This window comes from Salvia miltiorrhiza, chromosome 1, assembly GCF_028751815.1.
Source record: "Salvia miltiorrhiza cultivar Shanhuang (shh) chromosome 1, IMPLAD_Smil_shh, whole genome shotgun sequence".
Classification (NCBI taxonomy): domain Eukaryota; kingdom Viridiplantae; phylum Streptophyta; class Magnoliopsida; order Lamiales; family Lamiaceae; genus Salvia; species Salvia miltiorrhiza.
Genome location: NC_080387.1, coordinates 42,322,770 through 42,341,054, shown reverse-complemented (window position 1 = coordinate 42,341,054; position 18,285 = coordinate 42,322,770). Strand labels below are relative to the sequence as shown.

At 35.5% G+C, this 18,285-nt stretch overlaps 3 protein-coding genes across 3 annotated transcripts; 1 reads left to right on the top strand and 2 right to left on the bottom strand.

Moving 5' to 3' along the window:
* Positions 1–419: 419 nt before the first annotated feature.
* LOC131008295 (uncharacterized) lies at positions 420–1,697 on the bottom strand. Its single transcript, XM_057935185.1, has one exon. It carries the CDS (start codon positions 1,695–1,697, stop codon positions 420–422), a length of 1,278 nt encoding a protein of 425 aa, XP_057791168.1.
* Positions 1,698–2,314: 617 nt separating this feature from the next.
* LOC131008287 (uncharacterized) lies at positions 2,315–3,332 on the top strand. The gene is made up of 3 exons (XM_057935177.1): positions 2,315–2,458; positions 2,623–2,875; positions 3,253–3,332. Exons 1-3 carry the CDS (start codon positions 2,315–2,317, stop codon positions 3,330–3,332), a joined length of 477 nt encoding a protein of 158 aa, XP_057791160.1.
* Positions 3,333–14,561: 11,229 nt separating this feature from the next.
* Positions 14,562–16,915, bottom strand: LOC131025659 (labd-13Z-ene-9,15,16-triol synthase, chloroplastic-like). Its single transcript, XM_057955457.1, has 2 exons — positions 15,863–16,915; positions 14,562–15,404 (listed from the first exon to the last, which is right to left on the bottom strand). The coding sequence occupies exons 1-2, from the start codon at positions 16,838–16,840 to the stop codon at positions 14,778–14,780; spliced, it is 1,605 nt and encodes a 534-aa protein (XP_057811440.1). The 5' UTR covers positions 16,841–16,915; the 3' UTR covers positions 14,562–14,777.
* Positions 16,916–18,285: the final 1,370 nt, after the last annotated feature.

The following is an 18,285-nucleotide window of genomic DNA, read 5'->3' as shown; positions in this document are numbered from 1 at the left end:
GTTTTTGGATTTTCATCTCCAACAATCAACTCTATATTTCCCTCTACAATAGAATATTCCCTTTTTATGCTCTTTATTATTAAATTAATTTTGTCAATTTAATTATTATATATCATATATATTTATAAATAATTATATTTATATTCAATTAAATGTAATTAAAATTAAAATTCAAATATAAATTAATTTAAATACTTTTTAGAAAAATTAATTAATAATGTCCTATATTTAAATATTGTAGAACGATTAATTTATTTCAACAACATAAAAACTGAAATTACATAATACTCTTAGAATTAAACATTACACAATACTTAACAAAGCATCAATTACATGATAAAACCAACTAATTTTCTAAATTAGAAAACTCATCCCATATATGATCGACTAATGCATCACGAAGCGCAAAGTGAGCCACTCTATCTTTGATTTTTTTTATAGCGTCCAAGAAATTCTTGGAAATGGCTTGTTTCATTTGGCATTGTTTCAACATCTGGAATTGGCACTTCTCTTGCAATTTCAATTGGTGCCGACAGGTCACGTTCATCCTCAACAATCATATTATGCATAATAATGCACGCTTTCATTATATTATCCAAATGTTTCTTTTGCCAGTAGCGAGCTGGATTTGCAACAATTGCAAATCGACTTTGAAGAACTCCGAATGCACGCTCCACATCTTTCCTACACGATTCCTGTCTCATTGCAAAAAACTTTTTTTTGACAGAGCGTGGTTCATGAAAAGTTTGTACAAGTGTGGACCACTTGGGGTATATACCATCTGCTAAATAATAGCCCACATTATACTCTTTTCCTTGTATGACATAATGTGCGGGTGGAGTGATACCTCTAGCAAGGTCACTGAAAAGATGAGATCTTTGCAACACATTAATATCATTATTGGATCCTGGCATACCAAAGAATGCATGCCATATCCAAAGGTCATAATCAGCAACGATTTCAAGAATAATTGTTGGAGAGCCACTACGACCGGCATACGAGCCTGCCCAACCTGTTGGACAATTTTTCCACTTCCAATGTATACAATCAAGACTACCTAACATTCCTGGAAATCCACGTTGTTTACCAATATAAAGTAGTCTAGCAACATTACTAGCATTAGGAGATCTTAGATATTGATCAGAAAATATTTCCACAATTGCACGACAGAATTTCTTGACACATTTAATTGCAGTGGACTCACGAATATTTATATACTCGTCAGTAGCATCTGCTGGTACTTCGTATGCCAATATTCGAAAGGCAGCTGTTATTTTTTGAAGTGTGGACAAGCCCCATCTTCCTGTGCAATCCGTGCGTTGCTTGAAAAAACTATTATGATTTTTGACATCATCAACAATACGGAAGAATAGACTTCGAGACATTCGAAAGCGTCTATGAAACATTCCTTCGTTGAATGTTGGATTTTCAGAAAAATAGTCGTTGAAGAGACGATGAGCTGCTGCTTCTCGGTCACGATGGATTACCTTGTGACCAAGAACTGAACCTCCATGAATTTTTGTAGCATTTTGATATTCAGCCAGTTGAGCTACAATAAGATTGTTATTCAAGATATGTTGACCCATCAATTGATGTTCAACATCACACTCGTTGATTAATTGTTCAAGCTCATCATCAGATGAGCTTGAACTTGAATGAGAAAGTAGTGAAGAAGAACCAATATTATGATGATTCATATTTTTTAATTTTCTATTTTATGAGTGAAAGAGAAGAAATAGGTGTGGTGGTTATTGAAATCGTGTATGTCTTAAATAATAAAAAATCTCCAAGACTATCTTATCTGAAAATCTTAAATATTGAATCGCCACCGTCCATTCAGGTTTCATTAAATCTTCATCATCCATCTTATCACTCCCCTACTCTACGAAAGGATTGATTTGACAACACCAATCTACACATGCATGTGATAAAGATAAAGTGCAGACACATCTGATAATGCATTTGAAAATTTCATGCAGAAAAAGATAAAGATAAAGTGCAGAAGCATCGATTCAATCAATCTCATGCAGAAAAAATTGAGCCATTTGGTCCTACATATCAAATAATGCAGCTTCGATTCAATCACCACCGTCCAACCAGATTTCATTAAATCTACACCATTTATTATTTATACCTTTTCAATAAATCATCCTCTATATATATGAGCTATATTTTTTTCATATTTTAACACACAATAACCCTCTTCCTTCTTTTACCAACTTGTCTTTCTTTAGCTGTTATTTTATTTTCCATGGCTTCTTCCCGACAGCCTAATTACACAATTGATGAAGGTAAACATCTTTGTCGTGTGTATATGGAGATATCTCAAGATTCAGAAACGGGAATACACCAAAGAAAAGAAAAATTTTGGGATCGTGTTAGGGAAGTTTACAACGAGGAGAAACCCAGTCCAAATATGTATACTCGAAGTTCAAGATCACTTGAAACTCGCATGCAGGTTATTTTGAGTTCAGTTTCAAAACTCAAAGGGTGTATACAACAAGTGGAATATCTAAATCCAAGTGGTTGTTCTGAAAATGATATTGTAAGGAGTAGTTATCTATACATTTTTTATAATTATTATTTGTCTTACTCATTATAACATTTTTATTCATTATGCAGTTCACTGGTGCAAAAGAATTGATGGTGCTAGACACAAAATATAATAAAGGCTTCAAGTTCGAGCATGTGTGGTCTACTATGAAAGATTTTCAAAAGTTTGATTGTCCTTCACAAAACTCTCGACAACAAATGTCTGCATCTCAGTCAGATTCACTACCACAATCTCCTATCTCACCTGATGGATTGTCTAATTTTTCTATCAATTTAAGCGATGGTAGTGGCAGTGGTTCTGGATCGTCACACCGTCCAGATGGTGTGAAAAAAACCAAAAACAAAAGAAAAAAAGGTGAAGATATGTCTAATTTTTTGAAAGTAATTGAACAAGGAAATAAACGAATTGGAGATTTAATGGAAAACTCATCAACCACAAAAGAGCAAATTTTGCAACTACAAATGCAGAAGATTGAAGCAAAAAACAAAGCTACTGAAGCAAAAAAAAAAAAAAAAAACAAGCTATTGCATTCCAAATGTGGGAATCGGATAATAAAATTCTAATGATGGACATCGACAATATTTCTGATCCTGTTCGACGAGATTATTTCAAAAGTGAACAAGCAAAAATCATTTTTAAATGACAACATCATTCAAGTCCATATGATGCTTTCAATATGTTTGGAGGAAATTTTCAAGATTTTGGAGGATCAGGAAGCGACATTGGAGGATCTGGAAGCGACGTTGGAGGATCTGGAAGTGATCTTGGACCTTACTAGCATTTATTGTATTATTAGTTTAATGTTCTTGTAATTTTATGCTATTGTGTTTTTATGTTGTAATTTATGTTTTCGTAATTTTATGTTAATATGCTTTTATATTATATTTCATGTTATTGTATTTTTAAATTTTATATAATATATTTTAAATATTATACATATTTATGTTAATTTGAAAATATAAATAATATAAAAACTAATAAATTACATTCTACAAATTAAATCAAGTAATGATAAGTATTTTTTAAAGATAAAAGGAAAAACAAATACAATAAAGCAACATTAAGAAAATGAAAAAAAAAATAAAAAAAATAAAGGAGTGACACTGTTCACAAACTTCAATTTAGAGTAGCGGACAAAGATGATTGGAGAGCATCTCCACTGCAAAATACTAGCATTCAACGCTATTTTAGTGTCTCCTTTGGAGATGCTCTTAGGCAAAGGCAACACCAGAAAGTGAAGATCTCATTCTTCCACTCCAATTTCGCCACATCCACTTCGGCCTCTTCCTAATCTCCTTTATCCAACCGCCATCCACGCTCCTGCTCAATCCATCATCAACGAAATCTCCAACTCTCTTCACCTTTCTCGTCGGCTGCACAAGATAATCGCCGGAGAAGCACGCGTAGCAGTACGACGCCGCGTCGCCGCCTAATAGCTTATGCAACTTCTCAATCGGAAGAAACTCGAGCGGTATCCTACACCATTATTGCTTTTGTAGCTCCGCCAAGAGGATGATGACAACAACTCGCCGGAATGAGAGGCGGCGATTCCTAAGGGAGATCGACGGCGGATAGAGGATTGACCGGACGAATTTGTGAGTGAGAGAGAGGGGGGAAGAGAGAGAGAGAGAGAGAGAGAGAGAGGAAAACTGTGAGAATGAGAGGAGACTCGATAGGCTATTTTTTAAAATTTTATTGTTAGGGGTAATTTTGACTTTTTGCTCAAAAACTGGCAATTTTTTAATATTTTTATTTCATAGGCTATATTTTAATTTTACAATATAAAAGTGGACATTTCTATATATTAACTCTAAAATGGAGGTTATGAATAGAACCACTCTTTATCCTTTTATATCTTGTTTGAAGTAACCACAACTATAACGTGGGCCCGGTTTGCAAGCGCCAACGTCAATGAGTTGGTGGTGGATAGAGATGAAAATGAATCGATTAATTTTGGTTCGACTCGATTCGAATACAAAATTTTATGATTCGAATATGAATACAAATATATTTTTTGATTCGATTAGTTATCAAATACGATTCGAGAATTACGATATTCGATTTGGTATATAGATATAAAGTAAAATACACAAAAAATAATATTTATAATAATAATAATAATAATAATAATAATAATAATAATAATAATAATAATAATAATAATAATAATAATAATAATAATAATAATAATAATAAAAGCTTTGAAAAGACTTTGATTCCAAATATAACTCAAATGAAAGTATTTTATTTGAAATATTATTTTATAATTTTTCTCTATTAAAATCGTGATTGAATATATTTGATTCGAATCAAATAGTAGGAAGTCGAATCGAATAGTAGGATTTTTTTAATCGAATATTCAATTTATATTATTTAAAATAAACTTGTAAAAAATGAAACGAATATGCGATTCGATTCGAGTATTCACAAATCAGTATACAAATCTAATACGAATAATAAAAAAGATTATAAAGATATTCGAATACTGATTCGAATATGCAATTATTTTAACGAATATGAATCGAATCCAATGATATTCGATTCGATTCGATTCGTTTGCATCCCTCGCGGTGGAGGAGCGCGGTTTAGCTGAATAGGTTTGGCAAACCTTGCTTAGATTATTCCTAGTATTAACTCTATACTCCAATTTTTTTGGAGTATTATAAAGGATGGTTTTTTTTTTTTTTTTTTTTCAAATCTTCAAATTCTTTTTCTCCTCTCAATTTTTTGTTCCAAAATTTCTATCTTCATTCTTTTTTCTTTTTTCTTTTTTCTATTTTAGTTCTTTTTTAAAAAAAAATCATTAATTTCATTCATGAAAAAAATACTCCCTCCGTCCCTGAAATAAGTTCATCTTTTTTCATTTTTGGGACGTCCTCCAAATAAGTTCCTCTTTCTTTCTTTCCATTTTTGGGCAACTACCCCACCACTAATAATACTTTATTTATTCTTATTTTTCACTTTTTCACCATTCTCAATACTAATTATAACACTTTTTCACATTTTCACCACTCTCAATACTAATTATAACATATTTTTCTCCACTATCTTGGGCTGGGAATCGGGTCGGGATCGGGTACCCGATCCCGAATAAGGCCGGAAACCAATATCCGACCCCGAACCCGATTTCTTATTCGGGTACCCTAAATTACCCGGTCAAAATGTCAATTTCTAAAGTCAAACTGTGAATTCGAGTAAATCGGGTATTAGGGTACCCGATTTACCCTAATACCCGATTTTTTTAAAAAAAATTTGGAAAATATGGCCCATATGCAAATATCACCGATCAATCATAACATTCAAATGTCAATTGCTCAAAACCAATAAATCTGTTTGTGCTCAAAACACAACCAAAATTGTGTATACCAATTACCAAATAACATTCAAAAAAAAAAAGAAGAAGAAGAAGAAGAAGAAGAAGAAGAAGAATACATGCTGTGCTGTCGGAGCTCGGTGGCGGCGCAGTGGCCGGTGGAGGCATGGAGTGTTGCTGGCTTCTGCGCGGTGCAATTTGACAGAAAACGGCGACGGGAAGTGAGAGGCGCGCGGATTGAACAGGGGGGAGGCCGAGTGGAGGCGCGGAGGGCGACGATGGGCGGGCGAGGGGCGCTGGCGCGCTGCTGGGTGGTAGGCCGGAGGCAGGAGGGAGGGAGTGGGACTGTGGGAGACCAGAGGCAGCAGGACGCGGGAGTGGGGGGCGGAATTAGGGCTGGGGTTGTAAGAGGTTGGACTCACTTGATTCTCAAAGTCAAAGTTAATTAATTTCACTATTTTTCAAACTTAAAATTCGGGTATTTTCGGGCCGATACCCGATTTTTTCGGGTCGGGTAATCGGGTACCCTATACCCGAACCCTATCTTCCCACCCCTACCATTATCAATACACTTTATCACTTTTCCTTAATTTGTGCCGTCCCCAAAGAGGAACTTATTTCAGGGACAGAGTGAGTATTTAATATGAATCTTAAATTCAAGATTACGAAAATGTCTTTAATTCGATGTCAAATTTATAAAAAAATAATTTTACAATGAATAAGTTATGATTGTTTAATACACCAAAATTAATTAATGTTCGTTCTCATTTATTTCTAATATTGAAAATCATACTCTTTTTTAATTTTATTTTCGTTTATTGGTGAAAAAAAATTGGATTAATTTTAATATATATTTTTAAATAAAAATTAGTCATAAATATTAAAATTAGAATTTAAAATATTATATAAATTTATTTATTTATGTATACGAATTATTTATTTATTTATATAAACATATTTGTTATTTATAATATATCGTATTTTTTTCTTATATTTAAATTAATTTTGGACTATTTAAATATAAACTTTTAATAATAATACAGTTTAAATTTTAAGAACCTCAAATTGTTATATTAAATAACGACTATTAAATTTGTTATATTGATGATTTAGTGTTATTTGCTCAAAATGATATTGACTTGAATTATTTGCTTTACGATATACGTGTTTAATTATTAGTCCACAATACTAATTAAATTTAATATTATACTCATTAAGTTGATAACATTGTTATGATACACTGTTTCAAATCAAATAATAATATTTAAATTAATATATTTTTTGTACCGATAAATCTAACTTATAAATAATAACATTTTAACATTTTTACATAATTTAATATTTTAAAAATAAATAAAGATATTTGTGACCTATGCATCGCACGAGTGAACGTACTAGTGTATTTTATATAAAAGTTACATTAAATTGGGCCCGGTTTGCTAACCCAATTAGTTGGTGGTGGGCCACTAATTAATTTTCTCTCATCGTATATTGTGACTAGGGGTGAGCATTCATGCGGTTGGTCTGAAATCGAACTGAACCCAAAACACTCGAACCTGAATTGGGTCTAAAAAGTCAATTCAAACCGTAGCATTTACAAGGCCAAATCCGAACCAAGTCAAAGCGTAAATTTTCGGTTCGATTTGGCTAAAATAGTTTTTATTTGTTGGTCCCGAGGCAAGTATGTTCTGGTGTATGGTGGAAATACACCAGATAACAACTTTTGCTTGTTTGCTCATTTCTCGGAGTATGGAACAACTTGTTGATAATGAGCCAACAAATGAAAGATATATCAACCGACTGAGAAATACCTTACTGGTGCATCAAGTAAGTTGGCCATCACGAGAAGGACAAATACAAAGGTTTTCTATTCAATCTTACATGCGGAATTTGGTGAAAAATGAGACTCGCTTAAAGACTGAACCTTAAATCATTGACTTGAGGCCAGCTTGCTAAAAGGTTAAGCAGATAGAGAGCAAGACTGAACCTAAGTACAAATTATAAAAACACAATCAGTTTTCTTTGCTCAAGACTTGTTGGTTTTGAGCACAATAAATACAGCAAGGTAAGTTCACAACCAACAAAACAAAGGAAAAAAAACATTTAGTACTACACACAAACATTTTAACGTGGTTCAGAGCAATTTTTCATGCATCCATAACCCTGACACTCCCTTAACCTTGACATAGCAATTTTCACAGTTGCAATTCCGTTACTTAGCAATTTACATGGTTGCAGTCCCGTATTTGGCAAATTTTGTTGTTGCTGATCCCGTTAGCAATTTATGTGGTTACAATCATGTTACTTCATCTACTTTCAGACTTCTTATTTGAAGCTTACTCGTCAACTTCCCCTTACTTCTTCACTTAGTCTTTACAACTTTGTGAGGATTTATAGATGGGGGGTGAAGGGGGAGTTCTAACTAGTGAACACACTGGTATAATGAAGAACAGTTTCTGAGGACGAGTGTTTTTAATTCTAGACTTAGGATGCTTACATTGAAACGCCTAGTCTAGAAATTACAAATGCATTCACAAGTTTTTTTTTTGAAACAAGCACCCGAGGGGTGGGGCCCCAACATATAAAAAAATCATCAACTAGTACCCCATACACGACGCTGCCTAAAACTGACAGCGCCTAATAGAAACCACAGGGAAAAATAAAAAACAGACAGATATAAACATACATAGATGTAGTTCGAAAGTGACTACATCCAGAGGACAAAGGAAACAACATCAATGAGGAAACAAACCAAAATAAACTATCAACATGAAATCTGAATCTAAAATTAGGATAACCAAACTGGTTCATTCTAACCAGAGCAAGAAAATAACGAGGAGCAAAAAAATAATCAAAAGTAGTCAAAGCTTGGGCCCGATGCCCTCTCCTCGCCATAAAGTCAGTTGGCCGGTTTCTCTCGCGGTAGATGTGAGTGAAACGGACCCGTCGATACTGAATAAGCTGTCAGATCTAGGCAACAGTATGACGGATACTAACATACCCCAGCAGACATGAGCAAAACGATCGCCACCGCATCCAGCTCAACCCAGATATGAGCTAAGAAAGTACTCCCTCCGTCCCGCGAAGCGTGACCCACTTTCCTTTTTGGGTTGTCCCACGAAGCTTGATCTGTTTCTAAAAATGGCAAAAAATTTACCCTTTATTCACCTTTTCACTTTTTCACCTACCACACTTAACACACAAAATATCACTTTCTTAATTCCCGTGCCGAAAAGAAATGGGTCACGCTTCATGGGACGGAGGGAGTAATAGTCAGCCTAAGACCCTCAAGCAGAGTAGATAACTTAGCCTCAAAACTGAAAATGACAGCACATGGGGTACAAAAAGTAATAACGAGGGCTCTAGTGTGATCACGAACCACTCCTCCACCGGCACCACGGTGCATCTGAGAGTCATAAGAACCATTAGTGTTCAGCTTCACCCATGAGGGGAGCTGGTGGCATGAAGTCAGCCGGGGGAGCACTTCTTTTCCAATGAGTATTAGTGAATTTCCCTCTGCAACAAGTAGACGAAAATGATGAGTAACCTGCCAAATCGCATGAGAAGCATGAAAAGGAATAGCCCTGTGCTTACGGCTATTCCTTTCCATACAAAGAAACTACATAATCAAACAAGGGATTAGAAGTCGTCTCTAGACAAGATCCCAAGCAGAGGAAGTCGAAACTCACCATGGCTGGTCAGATCCCAATGCATCACATCCTCCGTCCCCATTACAATCGGCGTCCGGCTCAGGGCGTCAATTAAATCAGTAGGAATATCATGCAAATCACATAAATCATTCAAGTGAATCTTATCCCTAGCAAAGTCATGCCAAAAATAACAAAGTCGAGGGAAAGTGTGACCATTTCTGGGAATGACAATATGAGCTCAAGGGGCGATCCCTGAACCATATGTCATCCCAGAAACTGATTCTACTATTTCCAAGAGACCACATAATATGACAATGAGTAGACTCAAAAGTACTTATCATACGACGTCAAAAAGGACTCACATGCACAGTGTAATGCAAGCACTGAGGGAAACGACTATTACTATACTTGGTGCACATATACCTATCCCAGAGCGACTCTCTAGCCTAAAAGCCCACATGTATTCACAAGTTATGAACCTGGAATTTACAATGAAGATATAGTTCATATTCATGATAGTTGTTGGTTTCTAAAGGTGTATCATTATGTAGCAACTTCATCTTTTCCACTACGACCACCACGCGTCTTGTTCTTCTGATGTATATATAGATCGAAGAATGAATCTAGCCATTGGAAATAGCCTTCTTCAAATTTTGATATGTTGTTTTCTTAGAAACTTCTCGTTGTAAGGATGGCTGAGATGTTAGATATGCACATCTGTGCATGTTGACGTTCGATAGTTCCTTGTACTTTCTTCTGAAAAGAGGGATTCACATTTAATTAATGCATATTCAAAAGTATTTAAATGTTCGGAAGATTGATACGCTTTAAGAGCTGACTTTGCTTTGAGTTCGCTATGCTAAAAAATAACGGCACTAAAAAAAGCAAGAAATACGTGAAGATGGTTGGAACTTTGGGACTTTGTATATTGGTAGTGAATAGCTTGAAAAATAGTGTTGCATTTACAATAAGATTTTACTTGTATTTATAGGCTAGAATCATCAAGAATCCAAATAAGACTAGGACTTTGCTTGTGTTTTAATAGAACTAAAACTCTTCAAGCTGATCTTATCTTTAATTTAATCTCCAACTTTGTCGAATATGTGATGGCCCCAAGATAGCGTCAAATCCCTCGTAATCAGTACTGGTGAGATAACAACATTGCTTCAGGCTTGTTAACTATCACTTCTTGTTAAATTCGTCCTCATTCATCGTCTTCAATCTTAGAGCTACGAGTAGCATAATTTTGTCCTCATCAAAGCTTGTTGACCTTAACGATTACGGGGCATGAGTGAGTCTGAGCGCAAGTTAGTTTGATGTCCTTCGATCAGTTTGCTTTGATTAAACTGATGCGTCCATCAGTTTAGCGTTAAGTGCACCAAAGTCTTCGTGTTTTGTGGTTGGGCTTGAACACTGATCAGCTTAGCTGTATCGCTGATCCTTTAGGCTGCGATTTTCCCTTCAATCTGAGACTCTGGATCTTCAGCTGGGATCTTGTCTTAGCTTGATCTTCAGCTGGTCTTGTAGCAGCCTTCGACTTCTTCAGTAAACTACAACAACTTAGAATACTTTTAATATCGTTAGGCTATATTTTGGTCATCAGCAGAGTTCCATCATTGAGTTTTGGCATTCCATCAAAACACAGAATTCTCCCAACATTATTTATTTATGTTTTTTATTTTTTATTTTATTTTTGTATACAATATAATACTTATATAGTATACTCCATATTTTTAAACCAATAAATTCTAGATATACAATTCTTTTTTTGAATTTGAAATTAATAATTAGTATGTGTATTTATATATTATAAATATAAATATATAATTTGGGGGGGGGAGGGCAAATGAGATCCTCTGTCCCAAAATATAGTGTGTACCACGTGTACCACTCTTCATTTCTTTGTATTTATAAATTATTTTTTATTTCATTTTAATTTATTATGCTTTTATATATTATAAAGATAATTAACAAGGGTTCACTCATCCATTTAGGATTTATAATTATTTTTTTATATTTATTTGAATTAATAATAGATTATTTGGGTTCATTAATTCAAAGTTAGGGTATATAATTTTTTAAATTTTAATTTTTCAATGATAATACTAATTAGAGTTTATAATAATATAATAATTTTTATTTTTATAAAAAACAATTTATAAAATAAAGAAATGAAGAGTGGTACACGTGGTACACACAATATTGTGGGACAGAGGATCCCATCTGGGGGGAGGGGGGTTCGAGTTGAAACCCAAACCATTTTTGATAAACAGTAAATTAAATTATATTTTGGTTTACAATATTGAAACTGAAATGCACAGTTTATGATGAAAAAATTGAACCAAACCACTAATTATGATTCGATTTAGTTCGATTTGATGATTTGGATTCGAATTTGCTACCCCTAACTATGACCATTGGCGGACCCATAATGAGGTCGGGGCCTGGATCTTTGGATTTAATGTTCAATATGAAATTATATTGGTGTATAGATTACAAGATTTAATTTCTCTTAATTCTTTGGATTACAATTAGAATAGCCTTACGTGCATAGTAATAATTATTATTAAAGCAATTGAACGCCCCTTAAACTACATATAGCAGTGCCCAAATGTCATGAAGGTCAGCCTCCACATCAACAACAACAACGACGACGATGATGATGTTGATGATGGGAAGAGACCATGTATGGTCTATATCATGGATTCCAAGATAAATAGTGTGATACATGTCATACACATTTTAGTTAGCTAGACTTTGTTTAGGTATTAAGATAAATGTATTATATCCTTTGTAGATTATATTATTTTGAAAGAAAACAAAATTAAAATTTATATTTTTTCATTCTTTATAAATAGACATCAATATTTTCATAATTATATACACACAACACAACTCTTTTCTCTTCTCTTCATATATCATCAATTTCACTTTAAAACGTACACTACATCTTTCTCTTTTAACTTATGAATTTCTATCAGAAGTTTTTTTTAAACTCCCAAAATTTCTTACTCGCGCAAGATCATTATCTAATCCTTGAAAATATCTTAAACTTTGAAGAATTCGTATAGTTCAAAACTGCTATGAACTTTCAACTTTGACCAAATATCACTCAATCTCCTAACCCCAAATATAACTAATTAAACCATTGAAAATATTCCTCAAAACTCACGTCATCAAAAGGTTAGACAAACATGCACAAACACTTTCATTGGTCCACAAGGTTAGACAAATTAAGAAGATATAATACTCGTGTATTCTTAGTGTATAGTAAGTGAGAATACAATTGTTGACACCAAAAAATGTGATGCATTATATAGTTACACATTTTAGATTTGTATCAACAAGCTCGAAAACTCAATCCACAACTGGACGAATAAAAATCAACGGAGTCATTGTGAAATCGTTATAAACGACTTGACACAAATGTTACATCCAAATTGATTGATTCATACAAGGAAGTATATGGTCGAAAAAAGAGTGGAATGTCCAACAAAGATGTTGAGAGGGAGGCTCAAGTAATTGGGATAGAGAATCTCATTTGAACTTGATATATATCAGTTACAAGATTTGAAAATCTAATTTAAAAATTTAACATTACAAATTTATTTTTATTTCTCATCACATTTGTTCATTTTTATTTGATCTTTTCCCTATATATATTCAGTTCATGAAACTCACAACCGTATGCACTGAATAAATCATCATTACTTTGTAATAGCATGCAAATTACATATGAAAACTCAAGTATGATTAGTTTAGACAAATAGAAGTGTCGGTGGAATTCCAACCTTGCGTAAAATAAGTTGTCTTCCATGAATCTGCATTGTGTTTTATTGTTATTCTTGAATTAGCTGCTCAATTATTGGTGATAAAGTTATGTCCAAACCAGAAACTAAGAACATTAATACTCCCTCCATCCCGCGAGTCTTGACACGTTTGGGTTCGGCACGGGAATTAAGGAGTTGTAGATTAGTGTTTTAAGTGTGTAATTAATAAAGTATAAAATTGATAAAGTAGGAGAGAGAAGGTAATAAAAGTGATAAAGTAGGAGAGAGAATATAATAAAGGTGATAAAGTAGGAGAGAGAAGGTAATAATTATTGCCCAAAAAGAAAACGTGTCAAGATTCGTGGGACGGCCCAAAAAGGAAAACGTGTCAAGATTCGTGGGACGGAGGGAGTAGTATTTTGGGAAAAGGCAAAGAGAAAGTAATTGTTCTTGACTCTTGTTATAGAGGATAACCTAAATTAAACTGTTGACTTCATGTATTTTATTTTCATTTGATATGGAAATGTCAATAATGATGAAGCAGTGGTTAGAATGCTTTCAAAAGTCAAATACAAAGTTTCAATTTTTTTTTTTCCACCGTCCTTTGATTTTTCTTATATGAAGATATCAGTTTCAACATAATTAACAAACTCTCTATCACATGGCAAAGTTATTCAACTAAAGCCTTACAACAATGACGTAGCAAGTGATTTCGTCCGTTTATTTTTGCACCACAATTTATAATTAACAAGGAAAACTCTAACTTTGTGGATTCTGTGAGGTCGCGAGACTTTTGTAGAATTTTCGTTCTTTTAATTTGCAGTTATTGAATTTGAAATAATTAACAACGGGTAATATCCATTGTCTATTAGCTTTTCTATAATAGTGATGATTTTTCTGTAATAGTGATGAGGGAATATGACGAATTGAATTGGATAAAATTATTTTCTTCAAAATTTATGCGGCATTATCATGCCGTAAAAATGCTTTCTCTGAAACTACTAGAATTAGGCTAAAAAAGAGCCGTTAGCAACTGGTCTTTCATTATATAAATAAATAAATTTTATTTTTTACTATTGCTTGGCTTCTGGATATCCTATTTTATGTTTTCTTGTATAAGAAAAATGAAATCTTTTATTAGTGCCATAATCTGGCACCAAAATAACTTGTTCGAGGTATAAAAAAAATAAAGAATTTGGGATGGTAACATAATACTTCATCCGTCCCATTAGAATAGACTCAAATTATTTTGGGCATACAGATTAAGAAACTTATTTTTGAAACAAAAGGTGGAGTGATCCACACCAATTAAGCATTTAAAATACATTATTAATCTCACAAAATGGAAAACCAAGCATATTCTAGTGGTACATTTTAAAATGGAAAACGAGACTATTCTAGTGGAACAGAGCTAGTACTATATAATCTGCTAAATAATTCATACATGGAATTATTACTTAGGCTTGGAATAGGCAAATAGTTGACAAAATCTACATATATAAATTGTCATTAGACAATCTGGGAGTCGGTATAGCAATCGAACTACTTGTTTTTTGAAGCACAATTCCAAGAGTTACCGACATATCAAGTTTTTTACCATCTGTTAATTTCCAGTCGAATGAATGCAAAAATGAAGCCAACAAATAAGCCACCATTCTTTCTGCCAGTGGAATTCCAGGGCACATTCTTCTCCCTGATCCAAATGGAATGAGCTCAAAATCGTTTCCCTTGAAATTCAGGTTTCTAGAATCTTCAAGAAACCTTTCGGGCCTGAACTCTTCGGGATTGTCCCAGATTGAAGGATCCCTGTGTATCGCCCACACGTTGAGTAAGATCTTCGTACCCTTTGGAATTGTGTATCCTCCCACACTTGAGCTATGCAGTGGAGCTCTTGGGACTAGAAACGGTACTGGAGGATGCAATCGAAGAGTTTCCTTGATGACAGCGTCTAGAAAGTGCAGTTTGGGAAGGTGGGACTCTTCTACGATGTTGTTCATCCCCACCACCTCGGATAGTTCCTTCTGCACCTTCTCCATGGCCTCCGGCCTGTTGAGGAGCTCCGACATTGCAAAGTCCACCGTCGTTGCTGAAGTTTCCGACCCTCCAATTATTATCTCCTGTGGAAGATTCAAGATTAAAAGAAAATATTATCTCCTTCTCTAATGATCATCAAATTAAAACGTTGTTGTGGATGATATATAATCTTCATTTTGAAGATCGATATGATGAATAAAATAGGGGCAATTGGGTCTAAATTAATACATAAATTTTCATCCAATCATAATTTTTGTACATGAACTAAAGATTCTGATTTTAAATGCAAGAACATTCAATTGTTCTAATTTTTCACATACTTATCAATTTTAAAGTGATATGTTAATGTCGTTGTAACTAGCTATGTGATGTAGACATTCAGACAAATCGTTTAATAAATTGGCCATGTAGACATTTTAAGGGCCCATTTGATTAACATTAATTTAGGGGCGATGGACAATCGTGTATTTGAGACATGATTTTTAGTTATGCAGAACAAGAATTTAGTAAAAGTTGATGTATTTAAAAAGAAATTACTTACGATCAACAAGGTCTTAATTTGATCTCGTGAGAGAGTTGGCAAATCCGAATCCTTCTTCTCCTTGTGCTCCAACACGATTTGCAGAAAATCCTTCCTTCCCTCGCTGTTGAATGCTCCAGAAAGCTTTTCATGTTGGGAGATGAAGTGGTCGAGTATATTGTCAATAGAATCCACCACTTTCCCCATCTGTTTCTTCACTCCTTGCAGATCAAACCTCGAAAGGAGAGGAAAAAGATCCGAAACATTAGGCTTTCCGAGGAGATAATTGAGGCTGGAGGTGAGAGCTCGGAACTGAGTTCCGAGCCTCTCTCTCTCCAGCTCCCCGGCGGAATCGGAATCTACTCCGCCCCACATAAGGTTCATCAGCAGACTGACTTCAGTTTGAAACGCCAGCTCTCCATACGCAACAGGCCGTCCGATCTTGGAGTAGATGGATCGGACGGCCTTCCTGATCTGGTCCTTCCGGAGCTCCCGCGATGCGTGGAGGCTGCTGCCGCTCTGCGTCTCGGACACCAACACCTTCCTCATCGCCCGCCAGCTGGAATTCGGCGGCGAGAACACCACGTCCCTGGCGCCGCGGCTGTAGGTGAGGGCAGCGACGGTGGCGTCGCGGTAGGCGAAAATGTGGTCTTGATCGCGGACGACCTGCTTGAGCAGCGAGGGCGAGGTGATGACCACCGCCAGTCTGCTTCCGAGGCGGAGCTTGTAGATGGGGCCGTAATGGTGGGAAAGGTGGGTTAAGTGTTGGAGCATATCGGCGCCCATGAAAGGCAGGTAGCCGAGGATGGGGACGCCACGTGGCCCTGGTGGTAACGGAAGAGTTTTTCCGCCGCGATTCCATTTGTACCATAAAATGGATGTGAGTAGTGCTAACAGGACACAAGATCCCAACATAACTGGATCCATCTCCAACCCTAAATGCGTCTTGTTTTGCTGTAAGATTGAAGGATAGTATGTTTTTTTATAGGGAAAAAGCATGTTGACTTTTGTAGTTTGATTGCAATAGTGTGTAACGCGATGGGAAAGGAAGGTAAACAATGTGATTTAGTATTTTTTTTTTAAGTTGTATTTATCTCCTTCCTATTTGAATGCACAACAGAGGATCTTTTTCCGTACACGATCGGTACATCAATTGAAAAAGGCGACATTTTCCATTTAGAAAAGGGCAAATGGTTTTTAATACCCACTTTTATAATACATCTATCAAATCTACTCCACCTATATAAAACATCTATGAAAAATACTCACTTCATAGTGAAATACCATTTCTACCCTTATACTTAATTTCTCTTTATCTCCCATCTTTTGCCTAATTAAGCTTGACAAGTATATCGGCTGGAAACTTTCCTCGTGCCCGATAGGTTACTTCGGTAAACTGGGTCTGGACTGTGAGACAACGCCACGTACTGTCAAAGCAAAAAATGATTAAAATTGGTAATTGTTCAAATTGATACCGCGCTTCTCAAAATGGTATCAGAGCGGGTCTTTATAGAGGAATTATATTATTTTTAATTTATTTTATGATTAACCCATGTGGGAGGAGACTCCATTAAAAGTTTATGAATCCGGACGAGTGTCCGAGATGTGTACACTACAGGAACTCTCTCCAAAATTTGGAGATAGAAACCAGTCGCCTGATAGGCGATCTCAAATGGAACAATCGAGCCCTCGTGACCAACCTACGACGAGGAGGAGATATCGAGCTTATTCGCGATATTATCGCGAGTATCCAATTTTATCATGAGAATCTCATGAGAATGGCCGCAGCCAGAACGGCCATTGAACAAAACATGTACGAGGCCCATTGGTCGCACGACTAATGGAACCAAAAGACAAAGCAGGAGTAGTCTATCCAGGCTACCAGAAGATCGAGCCAAGCTCTTCCGACAACGTCAACTTGCGGGAGATCCAAAAGACGGTGGAATATTATGGCGTCAAGCTGTACGATCTACCGATGGAGATGAGCAGAATATCACTCAAACAAGAGGAAATACTGACCCTCTTGCGTGATATCCAGAAAAGAATGGAGGAAATCGAAAGGCGAAAACCATGTTCCGGAAAAATTCGGAATCAATGGTCCAAAGGCCCAGCGCATCTACCTCTATTCGATGCAGCACCCAAGGAGTTGCAGCCGAAGGACATAATCCGAATCATGAAAGGCAAATATCATGAATAGCCTTGACAGAATCGGATTAGAAGATTTACAGGAGTTAGCAGAATCTTTTGCTAACCTCAATATGGTTGATCTGAAGATGAACCAAGGAGATGAGGTTCCTAAAACCGAGCTTCAAGATGGAGAACCGTCGAAAAAGGGGTCAGCTCAAGACGATGCGAGCCAGTACCAACGAACCAGGAGACGGAGGCCTCAGATGCAGGATACTCCTGTAGGAAAGGTCACACTAGAACCAATCCATCCCTACGGA

Coding starts and splice junctions, on each gene's coding strand:
- LOC131025659 (XM_057955457.1), bottom strand. CDS start 16,840: ATGCTTTTTCCCTATAAAAAAACATACTATCCTTCAATCTTACAGCAA. Junction 15,405..15,862: donor AAATTAAGACCTTGTTGATC/GTAAGTAATTTC, acceptor AATCTTCCACAG/GAGATAATAATTGGAGGGTC.
- LOC131008295 (XM_057935185.1), bottom strand. CDS start 1,697: ATGAATCATCATAATATTGGTTCTTCTTCACTACTTTCTCATTCAAGT.
- LOC131008287 (XM_057935177.1), top strand. CDS start 2,315: ATGGAGATATCTCAAGATTCAGAAACGGGAATACACCAAAGAAAAGAA. Junction 2,459..2,622: donor CACTTGAAACTCGCATGCAG/GTTATTTTGAGT, acceptor TTCATTATGCAG/TTCACTGGTGCAAAAGAATT. Junction 2,876..3,252: donor ATCGTCACACCGTCCAGATG/GTGTGAAAAAAA, acceptor GAAATTTTCAAG/ATTTTGGAGGATCAGGAAGC.